Below are 12467 nucleotides of genomic sequence, written 5' to 3'. Positions count from 1 at the left end.
CTGTTAACTCTGGGCTAGATGCCTTCCCTGGGCTATGGAGGGAGGCAGCTGAGAGGTGCAAGAGCCCTTCCCCTTCTGGGATGGAAAATTAGTCTGAGTCATCTAAACCACCTGCCCCAGCTCTGAGATCTTTGAATCTAGAAATATCCTGTTCTCAGAGGAATGTTCCTCCCTCTTTAGACCTAATGTTTTTTCTCTCTCGGTGGAGTGGGGAGGGGTAGTGCCTGTGTGGGGCTTGATTTCCATCTGGGCTTAAACCACAAAAAAGACCTTTTATTTATTATCATTTCCTCCAAATAACACCTTCCCCTAGTTACAGCCTATACCAAAACATACATCTCCCTTTTCCTTCCTTATTTTTCATTCTGGAAGAGCATCCTTGCTTATCCATGACAATTTCTGTTGAAACACAATGACCCATTCAGACATGCCCCTGTTGAAAAATGAGTAGTTCCTTAAAAATTAATACCTACATGTCATGCAATTGGTAAGAGGTCTGCAACCAGCTCTGGGGGCACAAAGGCATTTTCCAGAACACAATGAATGCTCTGGAAAAACTTCAGATGAGCTGTGCTTGTTTTCAACAGCTGTCAATGTTCTAAAATACATATTATGCTCTGAGTATTGTTTAAATGTGTCTTTTGCCTGAGAAGGTCTGCAAATACAAGGGACAGTAATTATTGACTCTGTATCATCTATACCTATTAAAAGCAAATACAAATAACATTGATTTTTGGTATAGGAAATAATGCCATAGCAGATGTCTTCAGAAAATTTAACCTTAGCTATTTATATAATATTTTTGAGATATGGTAGTGCAGATAAAAAGATAAATCAAAGAAGGTTGTAGTACTACTTAATATGGGAAGTATTGGGTTATTCTCTCAATGTAATCTTCAAAATTCTATTTGGTTAATGTCATTGTCAGTCAGAAATTGTGATTTAGGAAGCTTATTTTTATGATGCACATTGTTTCTGTAATAGCAGAGACAAAGAAATAGTGCAGAACTGTGAATGTATTTTAAAACAATGAATCACACTAAGACAAACCAAGAGTATGGTGAAGCCTATACTGCATGAATAGAAAAGATGAATGTAATAAGAAAGTAGCTGTAAGACACTACTAAGGAGGTGGTAGAGGATTTCAAAAAGCAACAGTGTTCTATGGTTAAAAAAACAACTGCAGAAGTCATTAACAGGCAATCAAAAATTAAAATCTTTTGATACTGGTGGTTTGTCTTGCAAAGATACAACAAAAAAGTAATTTGGGTTCTAGCAATGAATTTAACTTCTTAGTGAAAGATAATGATAAAGCGGTAGAAAAGAAACAATTATGAGCACATTATGAGGATTGGAAGCTGAGTTCCTAATCATTCTTAGGAACTAGTTTACAAAGGAAGGTTTGAAATGCCCTGAAGAGCTGAAAAAATGAGTAACAGAATCAATTAGATTGGAAAAGACCTAATTGAATAGCACCATATCAACTATATCATGGCACTAAATGCCATATCCAGTCTTTCCCTAAACACCTCCAGGGACAGTGACTACATCACCTCTCTGGGCAGCTCATTCCAATGTCTAATCATCCTTTCTGTAAAGAAATTTCTCCTGATGTCCAACCTAAACCTCCCCTGACACCACTTAAAACTATTCCTTTCATCCTGTCACAAGCTGCCTGGGAGAAGAGGCTGTGCCCATGTGCCTACAAGCTCCTTTCAGGTAGTTGGAGAGAATGAGTGACCCCTGAGCCTCTTCCAGGCTAAACAACCCCAGCTCCCTCAGCTGCTCATCACGGGACAATAATGTGCTAATTTCTTTGAAATTCTGCCAATTAGTAAAGCTGGTTCTGGCTTTCCTTGATCTTGCCTCCAACAACGACATTCAAGCCCACCAGACATTTGTATCACCCATAATGAAGTGTGGCTGAGTGGGTCAGGAGTAGAGTAATTTGGCAAAGAACCTGTCAATACTTAGTATATGTTAACTTCTAATTTTGTAATTCAATTGTTTATCACATGCTCTTAGATCATGGCACAGTTTAGTTATGACTGAAGCAGAGAAGCAAGGCCCTTAGAAATAAACAGCCATAAGAATCTACTGATGACCATGCTGTCAAAAGGAAATAAGGTTTCAGACTGGCTGAACAAGTTTTACATCCCACTTAATGATCTGTTCAGTAGCTCCAGGGCTTGGCTCTCAAGTGGAACAGTGAGTATTCAGACCTGGAATTTCCTATGCTCTAGCCAGTAGGTAGCCAAGAGCACATCCATGCACTGGTGTGAGGAGACAGACAAGCTCATCCACTGTGCCCTGTGAGCAGGTTCCAGCAAGTGTCTGCTGTTTGTGAAATACTGAATACAACTTGTAGAAATACTGCCAAATACCAGTATTAACTAATGACATTAACTATGTAATTGCCACACATGTACATCCTTGGTTATGGATGTCTCTGCTAGCACATCTCCCAGGGTGTAGATACATACAGTGATACTGCCCTGCTTTATTGGGAATGCATATTCACATGTGGAGGTGATCTGGCTACCCATATTACTACAAAGGAAAGCATTTGGATCTTTATGCTTGGATACTTTGACTATCTTCCAAATTTCCTGAGAAGTAAGTTCATTCTGTTTAGCTGTTTGGATCCAACCTGAGTAACAAAATTTCTTTCAGATTGTTGCTTATAAAGACAGACACACATGAACCTCTACAAATATTTATCTTAAGGGCAAAGTTCTCTGAATTAGATAAGAAGTCTATAATCTTCACAAAGCAACAAAGATTACATAAGGTAAACCAAAGCCTCTACGAGCTACAGTTCTTCATTCAGATTTCTTCCATAAGAAATTTCTAATCCTCGTGGGATTTATAGAAAGAACTGCCTGTAAAATAATGGAACAGTCCCACTTCAGTTATCTTTGCAAACATTTGTGCTAGAGGCTCTCAGAAGTACATGACCATACCCTGTCTTTTCTAAGCTGACTAGCTTTGTAGCTGAGTTAGCTACAAATTACCTTGGTCATGGCAGTAGTGTAGCTGTGACAGTGTTAGAAAAGAATACCTACATGGTGGGCTAGTCTCCATGCTACATATATGTGTAGTGAGTGTAGCTATTTCTATAATCACGTGTTTTACAGATACAACTGCAGTTCCTGCTACATAGAGGCCACCTCTTAACACAAAGGAACTAATATCCATTCAGCTGGTGACAACTGTTCTGTAGTAATGGTATCACTCAACAGCCTAAGAGCTGCAATCTGGAATGATTATCTTAGAGGACTCACCAGAGTTTGCAGAAAGCATCCAGTGACTTCTCTCTGCTGCAGCAGCCAAAAAAATTATTTTTACGCAGGGGAACACCCTTCTCCCCTCTGGTGTTGCTCTGTGATTAGTAGATTGTCTGGAGGTTACTAGATGTCTGGAAGTTCTTCCATGATTTTCATACGAGCTGAAGAAGATAGAGAAATTATTAAGATGTAGGGAGGTTTTTGTCAAATAGATGAGAGGAGCAAATAACGAGATTGCAGCACAATGCAAATTACTGACATTCTTGATGAGCATTTTTAAGCTACAAATCCTGCAGTCAGCATGGAAAAAACTTCTGCTGAGGGTGCAGATGAATGCACTGTCCACTGGAAGAGCTCTGGATCAAGTAACAGTGCCTAGAAACACAACTGCTTTGCTTCAACACAACTACGCCTTTATCTCTAAATGAAAATTTCTAATAAAATACTTGAAGATTGTAGTAAATTCTGATCATAAGTGCAACATTACTGAAGTTTCTTAATCTGCTGACCGTGACTTGATTCTGTGCTAATTGTTAAGGTGGTAAGGATGGTCAGTGTTGGGTTCTTCTATGTAAGTCAAGTAGCATCTCCACCTCTGTTTCTCTATTTTGTATACTTGACAGAAAAAAAGGTATCATGAATGGGGTGCATTACACACCATGTAGGAAAAAAATCACAGATGAACAGATATTAATCTGTTATTTATGTAAGTGAATGAAAGATAAGTTCAGTTTAAAGCACAGAGTAATGTTTGTTTCCCAGGCCAGCCACATACTTCCTGTGTGAGCTGGAAAGTATGAAGGGCATGGGAGGTGCTGATAAAATTTTGTGATTATCATGTCTCTGTTGGTCTGTTGTTACATTGCCAGCTCTAACACAGCAATAAATTAATTCAAGCATTGGACAGCAGTTCTTTCTCACAAAAGGTGTTACCAGGTACAGCTAATTAAATTACCAGCACTCAAAAGGCCAATAAAAACAAACAAACAAAACTAAACCAAAACAAAATCAACCACCACCACCAAAAGACGCTGCTTTGGGAATCTGTTTGGACAAGATTCCAGCTGGAAGAATTGAAAAAAAACCAGCTTTGCTGTCTGGTTACATGAGAGTCTTGGAAGCATCTAAACCTCTGGTTGAGATATTTGTGTGTAGGCTCTGGGGCTCTGCACTCAATAGGGAATCACTGCTGAATCCCAAATATACATCACAGGTCTGACATTTTGGGCATTGCTGCTTAACGCTGTTGTGAGTGACCTTAAACAAAATGTGACATAATTACCAATAGTTTGCTAATGGCAAAGAGGGTGGTCTACCAATAGAGAGCAGCTGGGATTGCTTTTTCCATTGACCAAATGAAATAAAATGTGTATTAACTGTAAGGTATAAACAAAATGGGTACTAACATCTAAACATGTGCTCATACCTATGCAGAAAGGAACACAGGCTAAATTAATGAGGAGTTCACACTGGAAAACATACTTTACAATCTGCTGGTAGATCTAACTTCCTTGCACAGCCACATCCTGAAGGAACAAGGACTTCACTTCTGTTTCATAAAAAACCCCAAAGAATAATATATATTAGGGGGAAAAATTAATTACTTCTTGTAACCGTTTTGTGTCACAACAAATACCCTCTTGCTCCACTTCTTTGGTCTGTAATTTAAGGAGCTCCTGAAGTGTTCACTTGGTAAAGGGCATCTTTATGTTTACACAGACCAACACAATGCATAGTTTTTATAAAAGACTACAGGACATATTTGGTATTAATCAATCTCTCTCTGTCTTTTAATTTAAAATTTAACTTTGTCTTTTGGTATGAGTATCTTTGTTCAATCTGAGACAAAATTTTCTCCATTGTGACTCTTAACTCTGCAGTACAAAAAATCACCAGAGATGTCTGCAAACACCTTTACTTTTCCACACAATTGATTTTTCATATCCTGTAGTTTTGTACTGTCACTACTTAGAGATTCATATCACTTACAGAAGTATACAGGAGTGTAGGTAAAGTGAACTCAGGGAAAAATCACAACTCTTCCCACTGTGGCAATTCATTGCCACAGTGAATGAAATTTGGTAATTTTGCCTCTTATAGCATGATGACAGAACCCTGTTTTCATGTACAAAGCCTGCATCTGCATACATCTACCAGGATGGGCTATAACTAGGACTAAATACCTGAAATTAATACAGCCAAATGCCATCCCATGTTTAATCCAATTAAAAGGACTGATGTGCATCATTTGGAATGAACACGAGGTAACTTAATGAGTGACAATAGGTCTCATGAGCATTTTTGTTGGTAATTAGGGCTATAAAGCTACAGGGAATTATTTCAATCATCTGTTGCCCATCACAAAATAACATATAATTTAATAACAAAGCAAACCACAATGCAGTAATTGCAGTGCAATACAAAGCCTAAAAGCTGAGAGATGCACCTGAGCTGCAGGCTCATGCACTATTCCCAATTAAGTCAGTAAACAGCTAACTAGCATTCTTAGCTTGCTGGTCAAAAATGTGCCCTCAGAGATGTCCACATATGCCATGCCACCCTCTGAATCAGAAGTGACTTGAATTGTAACTGGGGTATTTAAGTGTACAAAAGACTGGCAAGCACTTCTGCTGAGGGTTAGGACTATATGCAATAGAAGCTACTGAAATGAAATGCAACTGCAGAAGTCCCATTCACAATCAAATCAGTGTCACTTAAAAGGATCCTGGCTAGTTTAAAGAGTTTAACTGCACTGACTTAGATTAACTGATAAATCTATGTATTTACAAAAGGCATACATCAAAACAGTGAGAAAGATGACCTTGTTCTTTAACAGACACATCTGAGATTCAAGCATATCTTCCCAGTTCTTGTATTCAGCAGATGCAGAAGAGTTTTCAATTCTACAACTGCAAGAATTCTACAAGCTGTAAGATACACTTCCAAACTCATGAACAATCTTTGAGCATTTGGCTAGCAAGGCTGAACAAACTGAGTGGCTAAGCTAATAGCTGAAAAGATAAGTATAATCAATGTAACTGATACCTGTATGCAAACAAGCAGACAAGTAGATTCAGGGAATATCAATGTGTCTGTGCTATCTGTGTACAGTAAATCTGTAGAAAAATCCAAACAACAAGAAGGAAGTAAATCATTAAAACTTACCTAAGAAATACATGTGTATAGTCAATTATTAATTAATTCATTCATTCTCCTAGCTAATCATCCATGTTTCTTATTAAGGTATTTGGACTGGTCTGTGAATTGCATCAGGCCTGAAGCTCAGAACAGATGCACCACGATGGGAAAATCCTTAGGAAAATGCTTGTTGGTTAAGCATGTAAATGGTTTTACTGAAGACAAGAGTCTTGCTCTTTTGTTGTTAGTTTTTTTTTTTTTAAATAACCATAGAAAAATCAAAGCTTCTGAGAATACACAGACCAATGCACTTTGAAAGTATAGCAATTTATAGAAGCATGTTTGCTTTTTACTAATTCCTTGTCTGAAGGCATATAAAGCTTGACCACCTAATTGAATTGCAGCAGCATTACACACAGTTTTAAAAACTCACTTCCATTTATCCCATTCTGTCAAGCTAACAGCCAATACATTGAACACAATATAAAAATAATGATCTTAAAAATAACAAATTACTTAGAAAACAATCATGCACTCTTCTTCACAAAGCACCCCCAAAGATCTATGTATACAGGTACAGTCAATGCTGTGCCAGTGGGAGCCTGTTTACTGTATAATTTGCAATGGTTTTCACAGTAAATGAACTCAACATACGAGTAGGATGCTCAAATTCGTGAAAAAAATTTACTTTTTCATTACAAGCTAAAAAACCCAAAATATTAGAACGTTGTTTGAGTAAAACTAAAGACTTTCAGGGAAGTCTGAAGAAAAGTTGTTACTTAAATTTTTTTAAATCATATGGCAGTAAAAATTTGTCCTTCATTTGCCTTCTTTGTAATTTTTTTTGACTCCCAGATTTGAAAACTACAGCATGTCAAAACTCACAGATGTTTTCCAGCTCCCTGGGTTTATAGATGAGGAACAGAACCATGCTGCATTACAGTAGGCAGCTAGCACAGTACAGTATTTACAGTACCAAGATTATGGAAAAATTATCATTGCAGAGACCAAAATCTTTGTGAAATATTAATTGTTATGGTGAATATATATATGAACGGTAACCTTCAGAAGGAAGCTCCCAGGCAACCATCAGGCCCAAGCTCCCTGCACTTCTACAAGTAACAGATACTGAAGAGCTCCTGCTGGTTTCTCAGGAGCCAGGTTTAGAAATGGGTTAAAAATTGCTGCTATGAATTCTAAGGGATACTGCTGGTGACATGGAAGGTACCCGGGACCCAACCATTCCACACGCCCTTGTTTTCTCCCAGCCTGTGTTTATCTTAGAGCTTCTCAAGGAAGGATTCGCACCCGCTCCGCGTAGAGAGCACGGAGCGCTGCGCGCCCACACGGCGAGCAGGGCACAAGGCTGCACTCCTGCTGGAAGGCGGGGTGGGCACGGCTGGAACGGACCGGACCGCTTTGGGTCACCCGCACAACCTCCCTGCCCAAGCAGGGTCACCCCGAACACACTGCGGACAAATGTACCGGACAGCCCCTCAGCCTCCTGCGAGGGAGACTCCGCAAACTCTCTGGGCAATCTGTTTCAGTGCACGATCACCCGCATTGGAAAGAAAGCAAACTTCAGGATTCAAAAGAAAAACAGTACACCTCGCTTTTTGTTTTTTTAAATTAAACGTTCCAGAGAGCCGGACTCGGCCAGAGGGGACGGACCCCGATCCTGCAGCCGCTCGGGGGGTTGGCGGCCGCTGGAGCCCAAAGGGCTTCGCCGCCTCCCTCCTCAGTGACCCATGGCCAACGCCGCGGTTTGTCCCCTCCCCACGGCGGCTCCCCAGCGCCGGCGGCCCCGCCGCGGCCCAGGTCCCAGCACCTCTCCTGCCCCTTCAGGCCGACCCAGTGACACCGCGGGAATGATCCGCGGGAAGGATACCCGTGGAAGAGAGCCCCGCTCCCCGGGCCGCTCCAAGCCCAGCCCAGCCCAGCCCGGCCCAGCCCGGCCCGGCCCGGCAGGACGGGTGCGGGCGCCGCCTCCGTCCCTCCCTCCTGCCGGCCGCCGCTCTCCCCGCCCCCGGCCGTGTGTGCGGAAGCTGCCGGCGCCCGGGATTGTGGGAGCGGGGGGGACGCGGCGCGGGGAGGGGACGCGGCCGGGGCCGGAGGGTTCCGGTGCGGGGCGCAGACGTGTCGGCCGGGGCCGCGGAGCCACAGGCGCTGCCCCTGCCCGCTCGGAACAGCGCCCGGCCCGGGGCCGGCCCGGCGGCGCCATGGCCGGGACCAGCAGCCCCGAAGCCGTGAAGAAGCTGCTGGAAAACATGCAGGGGGACCTGCGGGGCCTGAGCCTGGAGTGCCGGAAAAAATTCCCCCCTGTCAAGGAGGTGAGTGGCGGCGAGTCAAGCCGGGCCGTGCTGGGCTGAGCCGGGCGGCGGACGCCGTGCCGGAGAGGCCTCCCGGGGCCCGGCCGGAGCGCAGCTGCCCGTGCTCCGGTGCCCATCCCGGTGCCCAGCCCGGTGAGCTCCGACCGCCGCGGCCGCGGGCTGTGCCCAGACAGGCTGTGCCTGTCGAGTGTTCCGTGGCTGTTGTTTTCAGTGCGTGCCGAGGCGGGGGCCGTGCGCCGGCTGTGCCCCTCGGGGAGCGGGGCTGGCGGACAGACCACACCGTCTGCTGGCGGGCGAAGCCGGGCCGGCCCCGCTGCGCCCGCCGGGGAAAACACAAAGTTGGGCTTGGCTGTCTCGGCGCCACCGAGCGAGGGAAGCTGGCCGGAGGCGAGCCGGGCGCCGGGGCTCGGCCGGCCCGGCGTGCGGGCACCGAGCGGGCGGCGAGCCCGGCTGCGGCCGAGCAGGGCCGTGCCCAGCCCCGGCGGCCCCGCGGCTGCCGGGGGAGCCCGGGCCCCGCAGGGCTCCCCGCGGGGCTGTGCCTGCCCCTCCCGCGAAGGCTGTGCTGCCCGCGCCGCCGTGCCTTGCTCCTGCCCATTGCACACCTCTGGCTGCTGCTCTGTGCCCTGCGGGTCGCTCGTCATCACTCCCGCGTCGTTTTGGGGTTGTGTGGATTTCCAGTGGTGTGGGCACAACCGAGGAAACTTGGGAGACGTAGAAGTTTGGGTTACTTTTTTTTTTTCTCATTTCTTAAACAAACCTTTGATAAACTCATTCCAATAGAATTGTATGTTTTATTTTTGAAAACTGAGTTTACGCTGTGCAGCCCGAGACCTCAGTAATCTCGGTGAGCAGGATTACTTTAATTGAAGAACATTCGGATTTTTTAATGCTAATTTAAAATATACTTTTAACCATATGTTTTTCTCGTTTTTTTCTACAGTCAGTTTAACTTTTAATCTATCAGCGGTTTAAAAAAGTTTTCTGTGAAAAAAAAAGTTGCTGTTTAAAAAGTTTTCTGTGTAATATTGGGAGGAAAAATACCAAATGATTAAGTCAGATTAAGATGCATTCCCAGAAGCACATAAGAAAGGCATTGCATATGTTATGTGACTTAAGTTCCAATTAAGTGGTAGCACATTTAGTATTGTACAAAGTATAATGCATTTTGACAACTGAGTTGAAGCTAATGACTGTGCCTGTTTTGAAAGACATGAAGCAATACATTGTAGCAGAGCGTGTTATGTACTATTTTAGTTTGCAGAGGAATGCTGGTGTGTTTGAGAAATTTTGTGCGGTCACAGGAAAACAAGAGCAAATTGTGATCAGTCCTGAGAAATTGTGTGTGGTCACATGTAAATAAGAAGAAGCTGCAGTCAGTAGAACAGAAGTCTCTGTGTGTTTGGAGGGAGATGGGAGTGCTGCTTGCACTCCCTTCAGTGTATTACTGTGTGACTCTTGTTTAGTCTCTGAACAAGTTTCCCCACTGTGTTAATGTTTATTTTCTTAGAGATCTACAAAGGAGTTGGGCAGTGTCATGCATAAGCTAGTATTTTTAGTAATGCTTCATGACATTTGCCATGGCTGAATATTATTGTAACTGCTGCGTGTACTTCATACTTGTTCGGCACGTTTTTCATATTCTTGTGTAAGATCGACTTTTGTTTGTTCACTTTAAATTGACAGCAATTTGTATAGCTTTCTTCATTAAAAGCACTTAAACTTTTCTGCAGTTGTCTGGGATATGGATGGGTTTATTGGAATAGAAGTGGGACTTTCTGCTGGGAGTTGTGTGCTCTTACAAAAGAGTCTGAGTGAAAGCAGTCCTGCAGTAGGATGTATGATACAGTTGCAGGAAACGATCTTACTTCCTCACTTCTGGAAGCCCATTTTTTGTTCTACTTCTGAAGAAAATGGGTGTCATTTTCTTTGGTGAAATCTCAACTGCAAAAGAGATATTTTAATTGTATGCTTTTGGTCTGATCATGAATAAATTTGGCTAGAGTGATCAGAGTAATGACATATTCTTCTTATTGACTTGAAACAGCACTAGTTTTTTATACCATATTTAAATAGTGGCTTTTATAAACAAATTCACCCTCCTTACAATCTCACTTTTTTACTCGCAGTGTAACTGAATTCTCCCACATGCTTTGTAATTTATGAGTTTATATTGCAATTGATGTGTATGCTTTCATGTCACTTAACAAGCTTACTGTACTGGGATAAAACTACTGAAAAAACTTCTAGTCCCAAATTAATAGTTATGATATATATATCATAGTTGTCATATTTGATAGGTACTTTGTAAAGGTAAACTGCTTCTCGTAATCTTTCTTGTGTCTGACATAGTGAAAGATTTTGCTCATAGTTGTTATCTTCAGCCACTTGTAAAATGAATTGTCTATTCTGTTATATTTTGTTTGGTTTGTTTTTATATTAATAGCATTAAAATTCTACAAAGTGAATTTAGCTGGTAGGTTTGCTATGATAAAAGTAGTAATGTGCTTCTCAGTTCTGCTTGTTGCTCACATGATTAACTTGAGTAAATTCTTTAACCAACACTGTAAGGATTTAGACCAGTTGTATGATCAGAAAAATAGGGCCTTTTTTATTAAAAGCATTTTGGTTTTCGCTCTTTAAACACCTTTCTAATACATATGTTATTACAAAATTATGCAGTGTCTCTTAGCAATATTAAATAATTTTTGAACAGGCAGATACATGTCTCAGCTGAAAAAGTTTACTGAAATTCCATTGGGGGAGGAGGGTGAGGGTGGGGTTTGGATGCAGAAGAGAAGGGGACACTTAGCCATGGGATCTAGATCTTATCCTCAGTTAAGAAGTAGAAGTAAGTTCTTAATGAACCTTAATTGAAAATGGAACTTGAACTCTTCAATGTTTTGAGGACTTTAATTTCAGTTTTTCTGTTGCTCTGAGTCTGTAAAGTTTTCTTAGTAGGTCATGCTTATGTGAAAATCTTGTAATTGTAAGTCCAGTAACGGTTTTTGCTGACTTCAATAATCTGTTAAGAAATGTTGAAATCACTGAGTTACTTCCAGTGTTAAACTTGGAACACAAATATGTGGCCAACTTCCTTCCCCTTAGAGCTTTTTGCTGAGAAGTAACAGGATGTTTTGTTGGTTCCAGACTATCCATATGTTGTCTGTGCTCTGTGTTATGAATAATAGCAGAGCAGGATCTTCCAATGTTATGCCCTTCCTTTAAAAATGGGAGCTGCAGAAAGAACCTGTAGGTCTGAAATTACGTTGCTGACGATGTTTGGGGTTTAAATAACATAACAGACCTATTTTTCTTAAGGGTGTGGAGAATCTCAGTTACTATTACACTTGAAATCTATTTCTCTTTGTTGCTAGATGTTGTTCTGTTTGATACTTCCTCAGATCAGCACTGACTACAGAAGTGTACTAGGCACAAATGCTATACACTATGACCAAGAAGTGATTTGGTGATTATGTTTCTGATGTGCCAAACCTGTTATACTGGCAGACATACAAATAATGACATTGCTGCAAAATGTGTTTGTATTTTCGTGATGTATTTCTGTTGCACAATTAGAAAAGTAGGTGCCAGCCATGGATGGGATAGAAGCTCTCAGGGAAGTGTAAATAAAACACTGTCTTTTGGAGCTTGAAATTACGGAGGATGAAACAGTCTTTGGTGCAGGTATCAGTTCTAATGATGTTATCTAAAG

The 12467-nt window shown here is 42.1% G+C and overlaps 1 protein-coding gene across 3 annotated transcripts in view; it reads left to right on the top strand.

Annotated features, from left to right (window-relative positions):
• The first annotated feature begins 8456 nt into the window (after positions 1 to 8456).
• The window catches only part of MON2 (MON2 homolog, regulator of endosome-to-Golgi trafficking), a 62444-nt gene continuing 58433 nt past the window's right edge, over positions 8457 to 12467 (top strand). For 2 of the 3 annotated variants that reach the window (XM_079303556.1, XM_079303558.1), the window contains exon 1: positions 8495 to 8755. In XM_079303556.1, the coding sequence (XP_079159682.1) occupies positions 8645 to 8755 (111 nt within the window). In that variant the 5' untranslated portion in view covers positions 8495 to 8644. Of the gene's footprint in view, positions 8756 to 12467 lie in introns of all 3 variants that reach the window. The other variant, XM_079303557.1, reaches the window with a different exon arrangement.

The sequence above is a fragment of the Erithacus rubecula genome (genome assembly GCF_903797595.1).
Source record: "Erithacus rubecula genome assembly, chromosome: 4".
NCBI lineage: Eukaryota > Metazoa > Chordata > Aves > Passeriformes > Muscicapidae > Erithacus > Erithacus rubecula.
Note: the sequence above shows the minus strand (reverse complement) of the source record. Positions and strands in the feature narration are given on the sequence as shown.